Source organism: Crocodylus porosus, unplaced genomic scaffold, assembly GCF_001723895.1.
Source record: "Crocodylus porosus isolate Cpor-Errol unplaced genomic scaffold, CroPor_comp1, whole genome shotgun sequence".
Classification (NCBI taxonomy): domain Eukaryota; kingdom Metazoa; phylum Chordata; order Crocodylia; family Crocodylidae; genus Crocodylus; species Crocodylus porosus.
Genome location: NW_017728918.1, coordinates 101,762,172 through 101,787,092, shown reverse-complemented (window position 1 = coordinate 101,787,092; position 24,921 = coordinate 101,762,172). Strand labels below are relative to the sequence as shown.

At 41.5% G+C, this 24,921-nt stretch overlaps 1 protein-coding gene across 1 annotated transcript in view; it reads right to left on the bottom strand.

Moving 5' to 3' along the window:
* The window catches only part of TRMT11 (tRNA methyltransferase 11 homolog), a 48,783-nt gene that overhangs the window by 17,338 nt on the left and 6,524 nt on the right, over positions 1–24,921 (bottom strand). The window contains exons 4-11 of the mRNA XM_019537997.1: positions 21,691–21,772; positions 21,507–21,599; positions 20,238–20,372; positions 15,494–15,650; positions 8,081–8,161; positions 6,355–6,519; positions 4,434–4,506; positions 3,608–3,739 (exon numbers count right to left, since the gene is read on the bottom strand). Of these exons, the coding sequence (XP_019393542.1) occupies positions 3,608–3,739; positions 4,434–4,506; positions 6,355–6,519; positions 8,081–8,161; positions 15,494–15,650; positions 20,238–20,372; positions 21,507–21,599; positions 21,691–21,772 (918 nt within the window). The remainder of the gene's footprint in view (positions 1–3,607; positions 3,740–4,433; positions 4,507–6,354; positions 6,520–8,080; positions 8,162–15,493; positions 15,651–20,237; positions 20,373–21,506; positions 21,600–21,690; positions 21,773–24,921) is intronic.

Here is a 24,921-nt window from a genome sequence, read left to right as displayed (position 1 = left end):
TCCTAACATACAAAATGTACTGGTATTTTTTAAGATGCAGGAATTCAAACATGCACAGCAGCCAGAAATAAATATATAGATAAACCCTGTAAAAATGAATTGCAGAATATAAGTAGGCAAGGTGTTTTTAGTCTGCACTTGTTATTTTCCAAGAAAACAGAACCTCAAAAATATTCATTCCAACATTCAAAGAAGCATGCAAGCTACATAGTATAGATCCTCTGAACTAGCCTTTGACATCCATGTTTGTAAAAATTACCATCATAAAACAACTATATATTTCACATCAGATTTTTAGCTCCAGAATATTAAAAGGATATCCCTTTGGTTTCCATGCTAGTGCTCAGGTGTTATAGTTTGACGAAACATCACCACGGTGCAACCACAGAATCAGGAGTTTCCTGCATACCATACAGGAAGACAGCATGTCCTGTCTATAGAAAGGGTCTTGTGATAAGGAATAAGCATTTTTTCTGGGTTTCTACATATGAAGTTACTTAGACATAGATACTTACATTTAAAGTTCCTGTTACCTTTATCCAAACCAAATTTCAGTTACAAAAGCCCTTTGATACAAGAGGTGTTGAGGCTTAATATGATGTGTATGCTATTTGATAGATTCCAGTAAAGAACACCTATTGGGACTGAAACGTTAGATTAAACTTATCTTGTCCCTGTGAGCAACAGATAGAGTCTTATGTATTCCAAAACCAAAATTTGTACTTCGTAACCTATTCAAATGAATTTAAAGAACTGAGCCTGCTGATAGTCTAAAACAGGGTGCTCAACCTCCAGCCCGCAGGTCAAATACAGCCCACCGAACCATCGCATCTGGCCCATGGGGCTCTGTATGGATCAAGAAATCTGGCGATGGAGGAATGGTGGCCATTAATACAGCCACCCCTCCCTGCCAAATTCCTAAATGCTAAGTACCACATGACTAGTTGGGGCCGTGTGGAGCTGCAACCCCTACCCCTGTGGGGCCAGGCCATGTCCCTGCCCCCTCACGGCCCTGGATTGGAGCTAATCCATACTTCCTCTTCCTCCCCACCTGGGGACCACTGCACCAGGACCTAGGCACCAGACTGGTACCACCAGCTGGATGCGGCCCATGGACTGACTGAGAACTGCCCAGCCAGCCCTATGGTAAAAAAGGTTGAGAACCACTGTCCTAGAATAACTGATCAGAGATCTAAAGAGTCCCATTCATTTCAACAGGTCAACTATGAAGCCTACAGGTGACAACTTAACTATCTATATTATCAGTCATGTTACTGTTCAACATTTTATTGCAAGCATCCAGCTAATACGCTTATGTTTACTAGGGCTGTGTGAAGCTTTGGTCGCTGATTTGATTCGGCAGAGATTTGGACCAATTCAGCAGCCGAATCTCTGAATCAGAATCGAATCAGGAGATCCTTTCATCTCTCTGAACTGAATCAGAACCCTCCAAATCAATTCGGAGAGATTTGGAAAGAGTTGATGATTCAGACATAGACATAGCTTTAAATGTTTTTTCTACATGTCTCAAGAAGCTCATGAATGCCATGATGCTGGGACAGATAGAGCATCCCACAGGAGTGCAGGGGGGTGCCCAGCACACTTGGCAGCAGACCCAGAAGTGGACCAGAAGCACTTCCAGTCCACTTCCATGTCTGCCGCCGAGCGCACAGGGGGCCTGCACATACCCCTCCATCCACCCCACCATCACAGTGTTCACAAGCTGCACCTGGTACCTCAAGATATGTAGAAAACACATTTAAAGACATGTTTATGGCTGAATCACTGATTCTCCAAATCAGCATCAAATCTTCAGATTTGGATTCGGCTGAATCAAATCAGGACAGTGATCCGAATCAGTGAATCAAATCTCTGTCCCTGGTTTGGGCTGAATACAAATCCAAATCGAATACGGCCTGTTTCGTACACCCCTAATACTTACCCCATATTCTCACACCATTTCCTATACACTTTCTGCTCAGCTGCCAAAAACTTCCTCTTTCTAGCCCTCCTCACAACTAGCAATTCACAAAATCCATAATAATAATAGGCTCATTCTGTCTGTCCAGAGCACTCTGATTGGTTGTCTTGGCAGCCAATCGCAATGTTTACTGAAACAACCATCATGCTCCAGGCAGACAGAATAAGCATGTTATTATTATAGACCTTAAAGCATTTCAAACAGATATGCAGGAAAGTCAGAGCACTGGGGCCCCCCACCACAAAGTAGGCAGCCTCTGCCAAAGGGGGTGGGGAAACCCATTTAAGGGTCCGATTTCCCCCTGGAGCCTGCCTGCCTCTCCCATGGCCAGAGGGTGAGCTGCCAGTGGGCCGTGAGCTACAGGGGACCCCGGTGCATTGCTCCGTGATGGCAGCACCCCCTGGGACCACCCGGGTGGGATGCCAGCGAGTGAGTGCTGCCCAGGGGCGCAGCTGCTGTGGAAGGAAGCACTGGGGTGCCACATAGCTCAGGGGCTGTGAGACCCGCCAGCACCTCACTCCCTAGCCATGGGAGACCAGGCAGGCTCCGGGGGGCGGGGGGGAAAAAAAAAGAAGGATTGGGCCCCTGGCCTTTCCTGAGGTTCTAGGACTTAAATGCCCTTTTTTCCTTCACACTAAGGATTGTCAGCTCACCCTTACAGATTCCATCCAAGCTAAATCCCCACATAGAGAAACACCCAACTTCTAGCCATCACAGACCTAATTCAAGGCTATGATGCTAGAAATCAAGCAACTTTCTGCCCTCTACAGGTCTGTCTCCCCCTTACTGAGCAGTTTCTTATGTTTGCCAATGATGTCTCAGTAACTTAACTTTTGGACTCCCATGGGAAAGAAATTACATTGACCAAAGCAGTGATTCTCAACATTTTTAGACTTAAAGCACCCCTCATTAGACTTAAGACACCCTTCAGAAAATGCCACCTCTTAGTTGTCACTTTTTTTTTTGGATTATGGAAAAATAATAGAGAAATTCTTGTGTCGCAAAGAACTCAGAAAGACAACAAGCAGACAGAATTTACCTGGCATTACAGATTTGTATCTGAAATCTCTGGGTTTACCTTGCGAATCATTTGTAGGCTTTTATATACCTAACAGTGCTAATATTGCACAGTATCCTTGAAAGAATATCACAGCATCCTTATTGAGAATCACTGGCCTAAAGCTTCTCTGATCAACAGGCCAAGTTCTAGAAATAGGTAAGCTAGTGATGTGAACTCCTATTTTATTATATCTATGAGCAAGCCCTGTTACAGGACTTACCTTCAGATGGGCATCTAGCAACTACTTATTAATGTCTTTTAATAGTAACTATGTGCATTTAGCTCACACATTTACCTGGGCTCTAAGAATCTCATTTCCCAGGCTTTACCAGCACCAAGTTTTATAAGGAAACTCAAGTGAGTGTTCTAGCAAGGAGAGAGATCTCTCTTTCCAAAAATTATTTTAAAAAATCTGCTCTCCTTTAACTAATCACAATTGGTCTGATCCTTGCTTTTAAACCTCAGTGATCTGAGCTTCAGATTTAACCCTGAAATCACATCAAGACTCTCATATTTACATCAACATGCTACATATCAGAAATCAAAGCAATCAGAAGAATACATACTCAGGTCTGTATACCGGCAGCCAGTAAACTAATCTTCCTCCCATCACCAGGTATTCTGCTGAAAACTTTAACAGGTCAAAAAAGATATCACTCAAATGGTAGTTGGAGGAAACGAAGACGTGATTTTCTGTGCTAGATGATATTAAAAAAAATGAACAGGCAATATCCACAATTTAATTTTGTTTTCTTTAAAACAGTCTGACATTTAAAAGTTTCCTAAGGGACTGATATGTGCCATTCCATTAAGATTAACAACAATTCCCAATTTTTCCAGTGCCTTTGAAAATTCTACTTTTCAAGAGGAAACTACTCAACCAAGAACGCTTCTGAAATATAACTACAGAAAAATCAAGAATGGCCAAATAGCAGAGAAGCTGCTATACTGACTGTGGAGAGAAACTGCCAGGGTAAAGAATGGTATAACTGCATGAGAGCAGAGGGAGAGACGCAGGAGAAAACCAAGAGACAAGCAGGTCAAACAAATAGAAAAGTCAGTTTTAGAAGGAATCCTATAATGGACCAGCCATTGGTAGGCATGTTGGAGAACAGAGAGGCTGAAGTAAAGCTACTTTGTACAGCATAAGAGGAAGTCTGGTACTCCGATTCTAGACTTGGACTCTAGGAAACCACTCTAGAAACGGTCAAGGCTACAGGTCAAAGAAGGGGGTTTTATGAAGAGGTACTGACATAATAAATTTGCTAGCAATGCAGCAAAGAGTAACTTTTCTTTTATTTCTATGGTCAAACCACAATATTAGAAATATTTTTCATTGCTATGGCTGGTTCTTTATTAGGGAATTTTTACAATGATAAAAGGCTCACCTACCTTTTCTCTGCTGATTTAGAGATTTCTTTTTGGGATCCAACTCTTTTAGTTGCCTCTCGGATGCCATACGGTGCTATACAGAACAAGTACGTAAGAAAGAAAAGGAGTTAATCTTTTGTACAAATAACGTAATGAAATTATTTAACAGTACACTTGTGGTGGCTATTACAAAATAAGAGTTTACTAAATTAACTTCTACAAAATGTTTCATGTTCCAAAGGATTTTTTTAAGTTACTTCAGAATGGTCTTGTCAGTATACTTGCCATATGCAGTATGCTTGCCATATATTAAGTATGTCATGCCTTTTTTTAAACGGTTTTATTGTCTAAGAAATTCTTTACATTTTCAACAAGGAACCCACCTAATCCTCTTCCCTTGTTTAGTTTCAAGATGACATACCTCTGACAATGAATCTGAAACATTTTGAAAAAGTTAAAAATTGTAGTAATTATGGACATTTAACATATATTAAAATACTATACCAATGGCAAGTCTTTATTCTTAGATAGATATATATATTTATATCTCAACAGATTTTGAAGGTTGTACAAATATTAATTCTCAACATCTCTACAAAACCTCAAGTTTTTCCTAATGTTCTTACCATAAACATCAGGAAAATACTTATATCTCCATTTTTGAGATGTAGAAACTAACAGTAGCATACACTAACACACTCTAATGTGCTACCCTTTTTCATATTGGCAAGCAGACCCAGTGAAATCAAGTGGACCATGCTGAAAGAAAAGTTATGCTTGCCATGAGCAAGGTAACAGAATTTAAGTCTTCACTGATCTTCTAAGTCACTGAGCAGGTCAAGACATCCCAGGAACAAGTCCTAGGACTATAATGCCCATCAGACTGTGCTGCACCCCATTCAGAACAGTGCCTCGTAATTATGTTTTAAAAACAGCAGACAACCCTTCAATCTACTCTACCAATGCTGGTATTAAGTGTGCACGAAATGCATTAAAATTCTAGTATGGAAACATTTCAATCAGCACTTAACCAAAACCCAGTGAAATCAATGGGAGCTTTTCCACTCATTTCGATGGGCTTTGGACCAAGCTATTAGAGCACCAGAGTGCAAATGCATCTACAAATGTAGAAGAAGCTATTCCAGATAGCAGTTTGTCTTAATTAAGCCCTAGGATATAGTGAGACTGTGAAGTATTTCAATATAGGAACCAATAGAAAAAGATTAGAATGTTAGAGTGTAATATAAATTAAGTAAACTCTTGTTTATAAGCTTGTGTGATAATTCATTACTTTGGTTTAACTGGCTGTTGCCCTGCCAGCCCCTCAACACCCAGAAATATCAGCTTCCTAATAACTGGTCACCAAAAAATAATTCATCATTATTCGTATCCCTTTGGAATGGTGAATTAACCAGAGCTTACTGTAGTGCTCCGATACAGAGCTCACATTTAGTTATGTCCTCAGAATACATTTTGATATAGTCAAAATGCAGCCTCAATTTCTACAACGTTACTATTAACAGTCATCATCTCTAATATGGAATTCTCTAGATTGTATCTGGAGGACTCTTTTCAAGAGATATGTGGATTCTGCAATTTAGGCTAATTAAAAGCCAGGTTCCAGTCTATTCTATACAGGTTCTTACACTTAAATTATGCCTGTACACAGGCTAAATAAGTAACTCAAGCCACCAGCACTCCAAGTGTAGTCAGCAGGATTACTGGCACAGTAAGTTTCTGCTCAATGCAAGGCCAGCAGGCTGGCCCTGTGTACTGGCTTTTGATTCTCAGATACCAACTCACCCTTCACTTTTGTAAAGATTCAATATCCTCCTGCTAATGCTAGTCACAGGTAGGTGTGAAAGTGATCAAATACACCAGCAGTAATCTTTTAGTTAAATTACATAATTAGTCATTACATTTGGGACGCTAATAAACTTACGATCAGTAATTATTGCATCAAACAGCACCCCCTTCCTCCATATAGGTGTTGATGCATCAGACACCAGAGCATCAAGGTAGCACTTCTCTAAACCATACTGCCGGAGGTTGGCTCTGATATTTTCATCTGGTCCTCTCCATTTCTGGTTCTTTCTGCTAGCCTTGCCTATAGGAAAAAAAGAAAGAGCACAGTTCAAGAAAAACAAGTTGCAGCCAAAGTGTTCTTATTTTCCATTATTTTTTTCATAACATAAACAAGGGGTTGACAAGTTATGGTCTGCAGATGTGGAGTTTCAGCTGCAAGCACTCCCTCTGTGCCACCACAGGAGCAAGCAGTGACAGAGGCCAAGACCTAACATCCACCTACTGGCCTGCCCCTGACCCAGGGTGGGTCATTTTGTTGAGGTTGCATACCCCTGACAGGAGTTAGTTGCCTCAAATAAAAAGCAATACAAGGGCTTTTTTCTCTACTCTGGTTCTACTTATTACTGCAAGAGATTGTGCTTAATTTCTGAAGCGTAAAAAAATTTCACTATTCAACCGAAAAAGATCATATTGTTTTCCTTACATAGATGAGAGGGAGGATGATGCAACAGAACTCCCTTATTTAGAGGGAATGTGAGCAAAGTTCATTTATGAGACATTGGTACACATCATACACAAGCCGATTCAGAAGTCATATTTAGTTTCCAACTAGAATCTCTCAGAGAAGTAAAATACTGTTAACACCTTTCAAAACCTAAAGTATAATAGCTACTGCTTTAATATGACACAACAGGATAGTGCAGCTCATACTAACAGTGCTCTGTGTTTTTAAAAACCCTTTATTAAGCTAATAGCAGCTAACCAATTCTCCAAATTTAACACAGAAAACAAAGCTGGATTATATACATAGCTGTGATATGGGTGACAATAAGCATTTCTCACCATGAAAGTACTTCCCAGGGATTTAGCAGGAAGAGAGAAAACATCTGTCTCTAATTTTAATATGAAGAGAACTTCCCCTCCTCTTGTGTGCAAAGCAACATATTTACACCTGGAGTATAACACAGCATAGCATCTCACTGTAAACATACAGCTGTAATACTGGATTCCACTACTCTACACTGTACTAATATAACTAGGCACATTACAATAATGTTCTATACCTTTACCTTTATACAAGTTCAAAATGTTGAAGCCAGCAGCACTCAATAATCAGAGCCAATACAAACTGGTATGCAAGATGAGGAGATTAAAATTCAGCATCCAATGGAAGAAAAAACAAGTCTCAAAGCATAACTTCATCCATTCAGTCAGTCTCAGAAGTGTGGGAAGAACCTTGCTATGCTTCTCCATATGACTTGCTGGCTGATGTGTAGTGGCTCACCCAGCCAGTCCACCCACTACCTTCACCATACATCAAACCACATCAGCTCCCATGGCTCTAGATCACATCCCTTACATGTTCTTCATCCTGGATGTTAAGACTTCCTCGTATATTAGAAAAATTAAAATTAAAAATCCTCAAAACAAGCACCCGTGTTCATAATTTTACAAAGATTTAATACTTAGAATACTATATAGCTGGGATGTCTGTAAGCAAGCCAGTAAAATCTCTTATTACAAAAAGTAAGGCCCGTAAAAAAGAATGCAACCTTTCATGCCTTAATCTACAACTACTAACTTCAGATGGTACTTAAAAGCAGAATGGTTACAATAAAGTAATTTAGAAATATTCAGCATACCTAATCCATGAATTGTGTTATAGTCTATATCTGTACCACATACATATGCTCCAAAATGTGCTGCTGATATCAGGAGGCCACCTGCAGAGAAAAGAAAAAGACAGAATGCTATCAGAGTTGTTGCTACCAGGGACATTGTTCTAAGGAACTTGAAGATATTAGGAACTTTGAAATCTAGACCTGAAAGCTGAAAGAAAACAGATGTGCCAGCATGAGTTAGAATCAGAGGGCAGTCAATCTTAAGTATAATACTAAACAATACTAACATTATGTCTCCCTTGTACCAATACTTTTTCCTTTTATTCTCACTTTTTTTTTTTTTTTTTTTAAACTGAGCCTGATGTTAGGGACTGCCTGCAAGCTACTACATTTCAAACTGACAGTATCCTTTTAAAGTTACGTATATGGCAAGAACAAAGGAAACTTCCTTGCCCGGCTACTTACGCTACGGATAGGACTGTCTACAGCTGACCTAGGCATGCCTTGATTTATTAATACTATCAAAAACTAAGTTTTGTTACACTCTATTATTATGAGCTGTAGTAGTAGAGTACCAGGCAACCACTGACCCTTTGGATCATGGTGTATACATAAGAAGTCTATTCAGGTGCCTGATTAATCCATTTGCGGCCAACAAACCCAATTCAAGAGCAACACATCTTGTTACAAGTTTCACAGATCCATATGTTGTCTTGAGTTGGAGCCCAAGTTTGCAGCACACTGCTTTCTTTCTCACTTTGCTTCCATCCTCTGCATCAAAGCCACTTCATGTTGAGCTGCACCCAGTGCCAGATGTTCCCTCCAGATCGGATGGGATTCTGCACACTCCTCACGGCTTTCTACACTGATGCTGAATGACTTCATATTGTCAAGGTATTGGTTCTTCCACCCCTTGCTATATGATTACAGTCTTCCTGGGTGTATACACACAAGTGCGGAGGCTGCTCCAACACGCTGCAATTACAGCATGTCAGAGCAGACTCGATTAATCAAGCCTGCTGGAGTGTGCTAATTACCACACGACAGCCAACCTTTGAGTCTCATGTATCAGTATCCCCATGCTCTTGGAGCTACTCTAAAGTGTTGCCCTCCACCTCCCCAAGCACATGTAAAAGACCCCCCTGAGACTAACTGCTATCCCAGAGCTCTAACATGACTCAGAAAATCTGCCCACGAGATCTGCAGGGAAGATTCACTGTGGGCAACCAAGGCTACATCATCTGCACACAGGAAATCTCTCAGAACCAGTTATTTTACCTTGAGAGCTGCAGGCTTAGTAAAAAAGCTGGTGTATGATTTGCCCTTGAAATAGAGTTACCCCTGAATATCACATGAAAGAGATCAGGTGTTTTCATTCTGCTCTGAACAGTATCCAAAATAAAAAAAAGAAATGAATGACACTGTTATCACAAAGAACTGCATTGTTAAGTTGAGATTGTTAGTAAGGAGATGCCCACCACAATAAAAATAGGATAAGAGCACAAAACACTGAGCCCTGAGTGTCCTTGCTGAGTATGAATACACAAAAATATGCCCACTGAAGTCAGATTTACTCATGTTAATCAAAGGTGCATGCATGGTCTGGTTCTCTGTGGGGATAACATAGATTTTCACATCAACCAAAAACCTAAAATGAAGTTTCTCTCCTGCTACTGCTACATTTATCCAATACCACTCATCATTACTTAAACATTCTTAATGCATACATAGCATACATGAAATGTTAAAAGATATTGCACAGCACCGTAAAAATTCCTAAACTTAAGCTAAATTCAACTAAAAATAAGGAAAGAGGAAAAATAAGAGATCCCAGCCCACCACTCTTCCTTATAAAATGGAGGAGGGAAGAACAAGGTTACTCACCCTGAAGGAGTCACCTATTTCCCTTCTCATCTGCAATCCAAAAGAACAAATGGGCAGTGCCTCCAGAGAGTCAAGACAAATTTAGCTAGCCCTGTCTCCAAGTATGATATACCACCCAGTCCTATGAAGAGAATGAGAAAAAGACCTTTGCCCATCTAATAAAAATATTTCTTGATCACAAAAAGGAATACAAAAGATATAAAAACTAACAACAACAAGTCTCTTACTCTACAGAGTCTGAATATGCCCTGTACCTAATGGATATAATAAAGCTAAATACCTTAATTTGATCTGTACCTTAACCTACTGTGTTAAACAAAAGCAAAGAATGGGTATAAAAAAAAACCCTCACTGTGCCCTTGAAACATTTTAGGTGATGGATCTAATAAATGAATGATTGTGCCTTTTAATGGGAGGTCTATTTCCCTTACTCCTTATTACAGGAGTAAATTTGGCTACCCTCTGGGATTTGAATCATGCCATTATTCTCCAAGACAAGATCATAGGAAAATGGGACCTCACAAGGTCATCTAGTTCTGCTTCCTACTCAACGCAGGATTGCCCCTGATTAAGCTATCCCTGCCAAGTGTCTGTCTAATCTACAGGCCCATCAGCCTGACCTTTATCTTGGGGAAGGTCTTGGAAAAGATTATCAAAGAGACCATTCTCAACAGACTGGCCGATGGCAACTTCCTGAGGGATAGCTAGCTTGGATTTGTTGTGGGTAGGTCTTGCTTGACCAATCTTATTTCCTTTTACAACCAGGTGACCTATCACCTGGACAAGGGAGAAAAGATTGATGTCATATATCTTGACTTTAAAAAAGCCTTCCATCTGGTATCCCATGATCACCTCTTGGCAAAACTGGCTAACTGCGGCCTCGGCCTCACCACGATCTGCTGGCTGGGGAATTGGCTCCACAGTAGGGCGCAGAGGGTGGTGGTTGACGGAAGCCAACCATTGTGGTGCACTGTGACCAGTGGGGTCCCTCAAGGCTCTGTCCTAGAGCCTATATTATTTAACATCTTCATTAATGATGTAGAGATTGGTGTCAGAAGCGGACTGGTCAAGTTCGCCGACAACACCAAACTCTGGGGTAAAGCATCCACACCTGAGAACAGGAGGGTGACCCAGGCAGACCTTGACAGGCTCAGCAAATGGGCAGACAAGAACCTGATAGCGTTCAACACCGAAAAAGGCAAGGTTCTCCACCTTAGGAGGAAAAACCTGCAGCATCCTTATAGGCTCGGCAGTGCTACACTGGTTAGCACTACAGAGGAAAGGGACTTGGGGGTCATGATTGACCACAAGATGAACATGATGCTACGGCTAGTAAAGTGAGCAAAATGCTGGCTAGCATCCATGGATGCTTCCCAAGCAAATCCCAGGACATCATTCTCCCCTTGTACTCAGCCTTGGTGAGGCCACAGCTGGAGTACTGCGTTCACACTTCAAAAAAAGGCTTCAGAGTGCAGAAGAGAACCACGCGTATGATCAGGGGTCAGGAAAACAGACGTTATGATGAGACAGTGAGAGCCATGGGACTCTTCAGCCTGGAAAAGCGCAGGCTCAGGGGTGAGCTGGTGGCCACCTGTAAGTTTATTAGGGGTGCTCACCAGGATCTGGGGGAACCTCTGTTCACCAGAGCAACCCAAGGGATGACAAGGTCGAACGGTCACAAAATCCTCCATGACTGTTTCAGGCTGGACGTAAGGAAGACCTTCTTTACTGTCTGAGCCCCCAAGGTTTGGAATAGACTGCTGCCGAAGGTGGTTCAAGCATTTACTTTGAATGCCTTCAAGAGACGTTTGGATGCTTATCTTGCTGGGATCCTATGATCCCTGCTGACTTCCTGCCCTTGGGGCAAGGGGCTGGACTCGATGATCTTCTGAGGTCCCTTCCAGCCCTAGTGTCTATGAAATCTATGAATAATCTGCTCTTGAAAATGTCTAACGATGGAAATTCCACAATTTTTCTAGATACCCTATTCCAGCCCTTGATCACTTTCATAGTCAAAAAGTTCCTCCTAATCCCCACCCTATATTCCCCCTGCTGAAGCCTGACAGCATTGCTCCTACTCCTGTCCCTACAGCCATGGAGGAAACCCCAATTCAATGCTCTCCATAACTGCCCTTCAGGTTTTTGAACAGAGCTCTCAAATTCCCCCTTCAGGCTTCTCTTCTCCATACTAAATAACCCCAGTTCTTTCAGCCTTTCTTCATAAGCCTTGCCCCCAGGACCCTAATCAGTTTTACTGCTCTGTGCCGGACTCTTTCCAAACTGTCCACATCCTTCATGAACTGTGGATCCCAAAACTGGACACAATACTCCAGGTGAGGTCTCACCAGTGATGAATACAGCAGAAGAATCACTTCCCTTGACTTGCAAGTGACACTCTTGTTAATATAACCCAGAACACTGTTGGCTTTTTTTTTTTTTTGCAACAAGAGCACACCTTTGGCTTATAATCAGTTTATGGTCTACTTTAACTCCTAGGTCCTTCTCTGCAGTACTTCAGCCTAGCCACTCATTTATTTATGAGTCGGAATAATTGCATGCATAAATACAATCTCAAGTGCAGGACTTTGCAAGTGACCTTGTTCCATCTCATCTGACTAATTGCAGACCTTTTCTCCAGCCTATTCAGGTCAATCTGGATTCTGGCCCTACTCTCTGGAGTGTCTGCAACATCTCCCACCAAGACACTGAGGCAATGACGACTACTCATTGAGTACAATCATCCAACCAGTTATGTATCCACCGTACAGAAATTCTACCAAAGAGAAAAACCATTTGCAAATTTTGTAGCAGCTTTCATTTGTCAAACAAAAGCAAGCCTTTTTCAATTACGGTAAAAAATTTCTGGACAACAAAAACAGATTGTTTGGAATGGCAGCATATGGTACCCAGATAAAAGATTTATTTTTTTCTGCCAGGTTCTGAGCCTTCTCCATAACTGTGAAAAGTGTCAGAAAAGCTTACACAGTTTAAGTGTCCATACACACTACATAGAAGAAATGATAGGGACTATAAATTCTGCTTTGCAATAATGGAAACTATGCCTCTTAATTCAACCTTATCACAAGAATTTCTCCTCTCAAGAGCAAGGTTTAATTGCCCAACATTGTAACAGGTCAGAAATTTTATTCACTATCAAAAATGTACTTGGCCCAAGAAAAGAGAATGTTGCAAAGCTGTTTTAATCTGGCTTCTCTTTTTAAAAATCAGGGGGAAAAAAATAGGGGCAGGAATCAAATCTCAGCTAAGCAAAGAATCTGACTAGAAATAGTTTTTGCAAATTTATCCTTAAGTCTTTTATATCTTACTCTCCAAACTAACAAGCTTGAATTCACTACATCACTTTGACTGTATGGAAAAAGTTATTTCCTAGTGGTACAATACCATTTTCTGGCCTACTACAGAGACTTGTTGGGGACCTCTCTTAGCTTGAGTATCTAGAATTTATGAATTTCCTCTAATAAGTCTGAGTAAATGAAAAAGACTCTCAAGTACAGTTAGTTCCTATACACACGTGTGCAGTACCCACACATACACATTCTGTAACAGCATATGTATTACTGTCAGAAACCTACAATCATCATACACTTCAATTCCAGGCTCATGTATTATTGTGTTCCTTGTAATCAAAATGCAAGTTAAAATTCATACCAATATAAAATTGCTTCTGGCTTTTATGCAAAAGTCACTTTAAACCAGATCACATGGTATACAAGATTAATGATACAGCATGTGTCTTGAATGTCTGTACTGTCACCATTACTGCATGAACTCTCTTCCAATTTACCCTTGTTACTCAGTTCTCTAAATCTGATTCTCTAAGAAAGTGAATTCTCCTAATAACTGGCTTGCAGCATCCATTTAGCTTTTTTAAAAAATGCCAATAGTGCAGTAAGATGAATGCACATACATGAGGAAATATATTTCCTCAACCTTTCCTCACACATGGGGAAACAGGAACAAAAACAAAGACATTTCAGAAGCATTTATTATGTGCTCAGATAAGTTCTGTGTGTCAATAAACATTATTCTGATATAAAACAAGCACCTAACAAACCTTCTCTATTGTATGGAAGCATGGACATCACATAGGATATTTTCTACTTCACAAACAGATGAAAAGAGCTGCAGGCCTAACTGAGCCTCCTACTCTATTTTTTTCAATAATGATTTGTTGCCACGAATTGTGGACTATTCCAGATACCCGAATTAATTTCTCCTTTCACGCAATAGAAAAAATACCTTTAAATCGTATCTAGTTCACCTATTGTCTTCTTAACCCATCAAAGCTTAGTGAAATCCAGGTAAGTAACATGCCTCACCATTCTTCATTTATATCTTTTATTATTCCTTTCAAGAACCTGATAAAAGTTCACAGAAAAACTCATATGTGATCAAACAATACATCCCAGCATACAGGATATTCTATTTCAGTTACAGACAGGACAAGTATGTCTCAAGAAAATCTACTTGCATCCCATGCCAACGATGCAAAAAATGGAATAAGGGCTCCCCCTACTGGCTTAAGAGAAAAAGCTAAGCCAGAAAAGAAAATATCTACAATTCTGTTACGTTGTTTCAAGAAACCAGATGAGAAAGAACTTATTTTCAGCCTTGAAAATTATGCTCTAACAGCTATAATGGCATATATTGTTAGGGTTACCATTAAACCTTCACAACTGTCCTAATGACACCTCTTCAAAATATTACGGGGCAGCATTCTCAAAAGCTTGGGGGGCTTCAAAGCCTAAATTCTGTTTTCAAAAGTTGTTTAGAAACCTATGCAAGTAAGTGACACCTGAACTGGGATCCAGAATCTTGATTTTTTTGTTTACCTCTTCTCATTTTTCTAGTAGCATTGTTAGAAAAATGATAAGAGGGACATCAAGAATCAAGAGACTTTGTTTTACCTTTTTAACAAAATGATCCAAGTCTTCTGAAACTACAAGCACCAGCCCTATGAAACAAAAAAGACTGTCCATGGCCCAAAACAGTTTATTTATTAGGGTCCTACTTAATTCACAGAGGCTGCCTCTGGATTTTGCGATCCTGGCATGGTATCAGGCACCATTTTCACAGTGGAGCATGCTGGGGGGCCCCCATGCTTCTGATTGACCAAGGGACCCCAGAATCCCGCCGTGCTCTAGAAATTGACAGGTGGCTAGGATAGGGGTGGGACTTCTGGGGTTCCTTGGCCAATCAAGAGGAACCCTCCTGCCCCTCTCTGGAGATTGACAGATGGTCAATCTCCAGGGAGGGGCAGAACTGGCAGAGGCATGGGAAGAGGGTGGCACTTATGCTCCACTGTGAAAATCTCCCCCCACCTTTCCCCTGTGGTTCAGGATTTAGTGCTTCCCACCTCTGTTTACAGCTCCTCCCCCCACCCTTTTCCTGGTTTTTTTTGCGGTCCCTGAACTTTTGGTTTCCATGAAAGTCACAAAATCGTGCATTTGGTAGGTCCTTATTTTTTATTTAACACCCACAAGCAAAGTATTTTTTTTATTTTATCCCCACAGCAGGAAAAAAAGTTACCTGTTCCCACAAATGGATCAAACACGACATCATTTGCTTTTACTCTTGCATGGTTTGCCATAATGAAAGATAAGCAGGTATCCATGCTCGTGTTCCCAATAAAATGCCTTTTTTTTACACTGTACGATTCAATAAGCTCCCTTTGGCCATCAGCAATCTGTAAACACATTAAAAGAGAAAGACAGAGTCTTTAGAAATATCTTTAGAAACAACAGGAATACCGGAATATGTTACACTCCCCCACAATTAAAACAGCAGACACGCTTCATTCTCTTCCCAGCACCGGGGTTAAGTTCACTGAAAAAGTAAAATTGAGATTCTTGTCTTAGGAAGAGATGGTCTACCATTACAATTCCCAGACAGAAAGTTACCATGACAGACTTTAGGTTGAGGAAACAGCAGTAACTAAAGGTGAAACAAATTGTAGGGCTCTTGCCAAAACCAGCCATTGTAAAGTCTAGCAAATTCTGAAGTAAGGTTAAATTTACAAAATTTCAAAGATGTTAAGGAATGAAAATGCATGGTTAGACATATATACAATGCTAGCTTCACATTAAGGTTGTGTGAGTTTGATGCCAAATTATATAAGGACTGAATTAAGCACAGGCTCAGACCTGGATGTTCAATTTAAAACTTTTATTGTTTCACAAAGCCATAAACTAAAGGGGGTCTGTTGGTTCATGAGGTTCCCAAATCAAGTCCTTGCTTTCTAACCCGGAGGCTAGGTGCGGCTGCCTGATTCAGTAGTCTCAGAACTGGTCAACAGCTCATTTAAAAGGAGTCCCTTATCTTTTTTTAGACAAAAGATACAAAACTGTCCCCATTCTGACAGTGAGGCATCTAACATAACTTTACCATTACTTATATATGATAACACATAGACATATGTATTTCTAATTCTTACTTCTATTGATTATTTAGTTAACGTATCTATATTATAATATCAGGTGATACGCTCTGTACTATAATTTTTACGCTGCTTATGTTAATTCTCAATGACCTTTATGTTTCTATAAGTTTTGCTGTCTTTAGCAGGGTTAAAAGGTCAAGGCTTACATAATATGCGGTTATTTTTTGTCATTGCGGTTTAGCCATGCGGTTTCCTGTTTTAACAATATAAGCTGCTTGCTCGCAATTTTTATCATTGTCCAAGGGTCAGAAGGTCAGCATTTTCATCTAAGGGTCAGAAGGTGATTACCAAAATGTCAATCGCTAACTCCTCAACCTCCTTGAAGCATTCTGGGAGTTTTAGTGCATTGTTCTTAATGCTAGGCCTTGCTTAGCATAAGCACTCTCACAAAGGTCCCAGCTGAACTGGCCTTCCAATCACATTCAAAAACATAGGTTTAAACCAGGGATGGGTAATTATTTCGGCTGGAGGGCCGATTCACGAATTTTGGTGAGCTGTTGAGGGCTACGTGGGTAGCCCTGCCCCTTAGCTGCCCTGTCCCCTGGTCGCCATCTTATGGCCAGAAGTCCTCCCCCCTAACCCCTGTCCTTTGCCCCCTTGCCCCCAGAAGTACTCCTTTTGGGAGGGGGTAGTATGGCCTTGGAACTGGACGTTACACTCTGTCACATGGTTTATGTCGGAGTAGGCAATCTTTTTTGGCCAGAGTGCCGAAAAAACCACAATGTCTACCTTGTAAGGTGCTGGAGTGCTGGCATGCCAAAAAAACCCAAAACTAGGGTGGGGGGAGGGGTATATGGCAGGATGCACTCTATTATTAATATAGTTAATAATCATAAATGTTTCTTTTTATGGTAAATACCAGGTTTTCTAAAAATTCTAAACTTGATGACAATAAATAAAATTTCATAGGGGGGAGAGGCAGGTGCAGAGGGAGGCACTGCGGGTACGCTGGCCTGGCCAGGCCAGGCCCTTGGGAAGGTGGCAGCCAGAGGAGAGATGGGGCTGGGAGGGGAGCAGGGGCTGTCCCAGTGCTCCACAGGCTTGGGCCACAGTGGCACCCAAAGTGGAGCCCAGCCTAGCCCACACAACTCTGTGGGATGGGGCACAACTGCCTTGCCTGCGAGAAGACACTACCTGGCAGGGGCAGGACATCAGGCTTGGGGGGGCTCCCAGCTCAGCCTCTATGCACACTGGGCACAGTGCAAGTGGAACAGAATCCCCTGGGCCGCGGCGGGAGCCTCCGGGGCTCTGGGCACGGCTGCACACTTACCTCCGCCAGCCTGGCCCATCCAGTCCCAAGTGGCATGTGGCTCAATCACTGCTTCTTGCCGGTGCCAACCTGGCTGGGCCCATCGCATTCTGAGCAGCATGCAGGGAAAAAGCAGCTGGGTTGGATTTGCTGCGTGCTGCTCAGGACAGGAAGGCCCCGGCCAGGTTGGCACCAGCAAAGAGAAGTGGTGACTGAGCCAGCTGAACTGAGCTGTATGTCGCTTCCTTGTGTACTGCTCGACACAAGCTCTGCCATGGCTTTGCCTCAATAGCGTCAACCCGGCTGGGTCCGGCCCAGTCCATCTCAAGCACTGCAGGAAAGCTGCACGCAGCTCAACAGCAAAGCTGGCCCAGCCCAATATGCCACTCAGGACAAACTGGGCCCAGCCAGGAGGCGCCAGCAAGGAGATGCAGTGGCTGAGCTACGTGCCTCTTGGGACAAGGCTGGCAGAGGTAAGGGAAGGCATGGCTGAGCTGCATACCGCTTTGGGCGGGCCAAGCTGGTCCTGAGCAGCGCTTGGCTCAACCAGCTGAGCCTCTTCTCCTCCTCGCCGGTGTCAACCTGGCCAGGCCTGTCCCGTCCTGTGCAATATGCAGGAAAGCCAGCCCAACCACTGCTTTGCTGCATGCCACTCAGGACAAGATGGGCCCGGCCAGGTTGGCACCAGTGAGCAGAAGCAGCTGAGTGGCACATGCTCCCGCCATTCCCTGAAGCCCCCGCCCCGCCCTACACCACTCTCCGTGGCCCCTGCCTCTCCCCACTCCACCTGTCCCCCCCACTACTCCCACCTTCCAGCCCCCCCCACCCCCGCTTCTAGCTTGGCCCAGGAAGCACCAAAGGGCTCCCGACCACTGGGCTGTCCCAGTGGTGCGTCCCTCCCACAGTCCAATCTTGCCTTACTGTCCGCTCAGATGGAGGGAGAGGGGTGAGGGTACACAAGGCCAGAAGCTGTAGAGGGTTCTGGTTTGGGGCTGAGGGGGGGAGGGGAGCAGGGGCTGTGGGGGAACCCAGTTGGCTTTGCTGCTTAGCCACAGGCTCCCGCTGGGTCCCGCTGCTGCTGGCTGCCTGTCATCTTTGACAGGCAGCAAGGGGCAGATGAAAATCAATTTTCAAAAAATGTTAGAGGTCCCACAGCCAGATAGAAGGGACTGCCGGCAAGCACACCAGCTTCAAACGATAATTTACTTTTAGGATTTTTTTCCTCTAACTTTCAATTTTCTTATTTCTAACACAGGTTGGGGAGGAGCCACAGGCACAAACAAAGTCGGAACACTATCTTAGCATTTACTGATTTTTAGCCAAACTAGGTAAACAAGCCACAGAAGTCTGTGTTCTGCTGCTATTTAAACACTTTCAGAGAACCGCCACAGTTCAGACCAGAGTGATATACAGCATCTCCACAAATCAAAGCCATCTTACATTAATGACAGACCTGGACAATACTCTCAGTAATTGACAGGTAATGATAAACAGGCTTTCACAACTGCCTTCCTGCAATCAGATCTTTAAACTGGTTTATGCGGCATGGCCCCTAACCATCTCTATATCACTAGGTTGGCTGATTCTCTTTCCTTCCAGTTGTCATTACAGAAATGCCTCCTCACATAATGCACACTTAGAGCATAAGCACCATTTCTGCTGAAACAGTATGAAAGAATCAGCCAGTTTCCCAGAATGTACTGATACAAACCTAATGGCATAATATGAAGTGAACATAGCTGAAAAATTATAATGAATATGCTTAATTCATGTAAACAGGTCAGATAGCCATGGCACGGCCACTTTAAAAAAATGGCTACGTTTACTGGATAGTGTGGATGCGGCCACCAGCACTGCCAATGTTCTGTTGTGCAAATATCCCCTTCTTAGCTTCAGAAACAAAGACCCCAAGCCTCAGATAAAAACACACATCAGAGAGAGGTGGAAAGTAAAAGTAGCTCTTGTTTCTTGAACAACCTACTGAAATACTAACTGTGGGCTCCTATGAATCATGAAGCTGGGTTAACACTGCATCAGGACTTCCAAGTTTGCAAACAATTCCATATGGTTTCAAGAAGCTGTTCAGAAAAGCTGAAAATGTAACACTAAATGCTGTTACAACTATCCCCCTCCACTCGCTCATGTTCTACTCCGGGCCAGTAATGCAGAGCTGGGCCTTTCAGGGCTTCATGCTTCTGCTGAAGGGCAGATTAACTGTGGGGACTGATTAATCAGGTCCTTTGCACTGTTAGAGCTGCTGAAAAAATAGAAAAATAAAGACACCATAATTGATCATGCTCCCAATGACTCTCCTCTTCTCAGAGACACCTTGACCCTTTGAATTACCTGATATATTAACTTGCGTTTTCCTATTTGTGGTAAGAAATCTCCACAATTGTGGCCTTCCAATCCTATACACAATGGCAGAGATAAACTGATCAAATTTATTAAAAAATAAAAAGTTTCAATTTTTTTTACATTTATTTTTTTTTAAAAGGAAGTTTAAATAATGCTAGGATTTGTATTTTTCTGGATATATTAATTTGTGTTAGATGATAATTAAAATAAATAGATTTATTACTCACCCATCTACCAAAATACAAATGGAGAGGGTCCTCTGGAATGTTGTTTGGATCCATTCCATAATCTTCCAAAATCCAGAACACATGCTCTGGATTCTTTAAGTTCACTTTCCCACCAAATGGTAAAAATTCTAAAGCCTGTATAAGCAAGGGGAAGTTGATGCAAATTTTAAAATAGTAAATTCAAGAAAACATTTGTTTTAAGATTTTAACATTTACCAAAAGTGAAACTGTACGCTTTAGTGTCTCTCTGACACAAAGAAATCTGACTAATTTTACACCAGAATACACTGAATTTTTTATTAAAGTTCATGCCTCCGCTTATTTTGTTGCTTACTAATCAAACAATTTTCATATTAAAAAATATTTTGTAATCAAGTCAAGCCAAAGATTCCAAACCTCAGTAGGAAGTATGGATATATCAAGTTTCTGAATATAGCCATATTTCCTCTAGTCTCTTAGAAAAATTCTAGCCATACTAATAAAAAAAGGGTTCTCCCACTCCTAACCACATACACTTCCCAATAACTGAAAAAAAGCTGAAGAAATATTGCTCAATCTTGCTTACTGCAACCCAACACCAATAAAAATTATTACCATTAATACTGAAAAGTTTATTCACAACAAATTAATATTTGAGAAAGTTATTTATTATAAGTGGTTATAATGGAAATATTTTACAGTCTTAAGTAACAGCGGTCAGTACTGCTGTAACAAAGAACAGAAATACATAAACACTAACACTCATCTGGCAGTTCTTGATAAGAGCACTATTATGATTTTGAGTAGGAAACAGGGTCCAGCAGATTTAGTACAGAGCTGTTTATCAGAAGATAATTCACAGCTTTGCAACTACTTCATTGTAGGACTGGGGTGAGCTACTGAAAGTTTTCTGAATACAAATGCCCAATAAAACATCTGCATAAATGGCCAAATTTCCAGAGGGACAGTGTGTTCAGAAGTCATATGCCTATTTTTAGCTATCCATTTTGATCACTGATCTAACTGTCAACTTAGCCTGTACAACTAGAACAACACTATTTGTTTCTCCTCACAGCAAAAAGTTCTGAGATCTTCTATAAAAAGTGCAAAGGCTCAGATGTTCAAAGAAGTCTTGTGTGAAGGAAGCAAACTCATATTCTATTTTAATGGGTTTGGGTGGCTAACTCCCTTAGATGCTTTCAAAAATCCCATAACAAGTGTCCTAATTTATTAGAACTAGCACAAACTGATGACACATATGTAAATTTTACTTTAAAAAAATCCACTTACATCTATCTTTCTTATTTTCTCCACCTGCGTCAGTGTTTTGTTAAAAGTATGAATACCTATTTTGTACGTAGAATTTGACTGTAGATATGGAAGCTAAAATGAAACAAAACACTTTTGGTTAGTACAACCTGCAATACTACCTTCAGTGACTGAATTTTATCAGCCATATTCTTGATATTCATACCATTCTTTCTGCTGGGTAGTTTTTCAGAGATGTATACAGCTCTTCTGCAGATTTTCCATGACCCCACAGTTCAAATATAGACCTGGAAATTGCATAACTATTAGTTTTCAGCAAAAAAAATAATGCCTTATAAAAAAACATCCTATTTCACAGCGATTACTTCTGCCCATTGTATTTTAGCCAGATTCAGAAGAGTGCTTAGACATGTTCTTAGGTATTGTTCTGAATCAAGATGTTTCCTGAATGAGGGCCTCAGTAAAGTTCTCTCTCTCTTGCAAGATGCCCTATGGAATGCTACCAAAATATTCTTTGCTTAAATTCAATGGCAACAATTATGAGATTCCCAAACAAAAATTCACTCTTCTTTAAAAAGTCAAGAAATAAAATAAGGTTAGAATTCTGTTCCTAACTTATTACAAAATGTTTAGGTATTATTCCACTGTCTCTGGGTGCATCTACAAGTGCAATTAGTGCACAGAAATAAACAAGCACCAGAGTTTTTTTGCTCCTGGGTATGCTGTTTGAATATTTACCCATAAGAAATTAACTCCAAACTATCAGCTCCAGAGTTTATTCATATGCAGCACACACGGAGCCCAGGTGGAGCAGCCCTGGCTGGCAAGGGGCTCTGAGAGTCAGCCTGCCAGCCCAGGGCTGCTCCAACCTGACTCAGTGTGCTGCCTGCGGCACAAGGGTGCTTCAGTACAGAGCTAGGTGGCAGGCAGCCCCTGCACTGAAGCACCCTCATGCCTCACCCAGCCAAGTCAGTGTCTACATGTGCACTGCTGCGTGCAAAAAACTCTGCAGCAGGGTAGTACTCGTATTTACAAGTACTACTCTGCTGTGGGGTTTATTAGTTTCTTGCACCCTAATAGGGGAACATATGTACATGCCAAGGCATTGAATTAATCAGTCCTGCAGTAAACGCCTTGCATAGATCCACCATCTGAGTAGTACTTTGCTCCACAGTAATGCCCAAGGTATAATGTGAATAGCAACTAGTTCTAACTCCATTTTAACATTTTCTCTTTTGCCATTTTAACCCAGATCACTAGTATTTTAAACACCTTTCAATGAATCCCCTTTGCTTTCTAAATGGTTAGGTTTAGCAAACTAATTCTTTTTGGAATGTAGAAGGGTAGACAATCTATTATAGTGGCTCCTTTGGTTTAGTCATAGAAACACGTGATCTTTTTTCCAGTATCCAAATATTTCAACGCAGTGGCCTTGTAAAGAAGTTATGGAAATAATTTGGCTATTGCTTGTTGTACATTTGCACATAATTACAGTCCATTCACACTGCAGCACATATAGTAAAAACCCTTGTAGGAATAGCTTACTTCAAGGAGCACTTTCTCTTTGAAACGAAGGTCTGAAACACAAGGCAATTCTTCAAAAAGCTCAAAGGTTCTAGCCCACAAAGTGAGTTACACATGACTTAACAGTAACAAAAGGATCTCAGCCCTGAAGTGTGCCATTTTACGAAGACTGTTCCCCTACTAAACTTGGAGGCTACATTTCTAATCTGCATTTGCCCCACAAAACAGAATAGTTTTAACGAGTTCACTAGATTCCGATTGTGCATCTATCCCCATTGTGAGCTTTTTAAACACTGATTATAGCTAGAATTATTGATACCATTAAATAGTATTAAGCGGAACTGTAGTATTCACCTTTGCATTTTAATTTAATGTTTGGGGGTACCTATTAATTTAAGACCTACTTAGTTTTTGATTTACACTCCTACTGCAAAGTTCATAGATACATACATATACACATACATATTTTAAATGCCCAAATTCTTTAAATGAAAACTTCATAATTTTACAAGAAGGAAGCAAAATTTACCACCCGAAACCTGAGACCCTGCTCCAGCCTTTGTTTGAGCTAATTTGCATTCCACTCTTCTGTGAAATATGAAACATCATAACCAGAAGGAAATACAATTTTACATCCTACTTACCACCACACAACTTTGAAGTAAAAAGACTTTTCCAACTTTTCTCTGAGCCTAATCTGCACAAAATGAACTGTTTCAAACAGGAGACTTTACCACACCTGCAGCTCTCCTGTGAAATATGAATTCTCATTTCTACCTAGTAGGACTTTTATAGTCTTTGCAATATCCTATGCCTGATGAAGGGTGCCTGTACCCAAAAGCTTGGAAATAAAAAAAATGTTTTGGCAAATATCTAGTTGGTCTAATAAAAGGTATCACCTCTGCCATGAGTTTTGATTTGAGTTTTTTAACACACTTTTTGCTAGCAACACAGAACAATTGTTACCTCACTATCATGCTTTTCAAGTGAGTTGCTACCTCACTTCCATGTTTTTAAAGGGGTCTTCAAAGTAATTAATTTTCTCTTTAATACAGTAAAACTTCTGTTATCTGACACCTTATAAGCCAGCATGCTCTGTTAACCGGCATGCCGGCTTGTAAGGCAAAGTGAAACCAGAAGTGCCCACCATAGCACTTCCAGTTTCTCCGAGCCCCCACTGCCCAGGGCAAAGCAGCCTGCACTGCCGAGCCCCCACAATCTGGGGGCATAACAGGCTGCGTGGGGCCTGCTTCCCTGTCCCACAGGGCCCACAAAGCCTCCAGGAGGGGCAACAACGCTCCAGACGCGGTGGGAGGAGCGGCAGCATGAACAGGCAAGGGGTCGCTCAATTAACCAGGATATTTTGTTATTTGGCATCCCCCATTTCCAGGGGATGCCAGATAACAGAGCTTTTACTGTAGTACAAAAATTGCATTTCTTGAAATCACCATCACTCGTTGGTGACCTTTAATAATTGCTTTGCTGTGTCATACTTCCACAATGTCCCAATCAGTATTATTTGAAGTACAATTCACTCTCATGAGAAATATACCTATAACTACATGTTGTCGTATGCAGAATAAGTACAAAAAACATTCATGTATCAGGCGTCCTATTCCCATATCTTCAAGTATGATTTGCAAAGTACCTATTAGCAGGACTCAGGCTTATAGCCTTGGTCTGAAAAGCAAAATGGCAATGCTATCCCATCTAGGTAGCCAAAACTAGCAGGACTCTGGGAAGTGGTGTAACTGTGGTGTAGACACCCACACAGTCAAATGGGTCACCAACTGGCTGGAGGGCTGCACCCAGAGGGTGGTAGTGGATGGGTCCTTCTCAACCTGGAAGGACGTGGGCAGCGGGTTCTGCAGGGCTCAGTCCTCGGGCCCGCACTGTTCAACATCTTCATCAG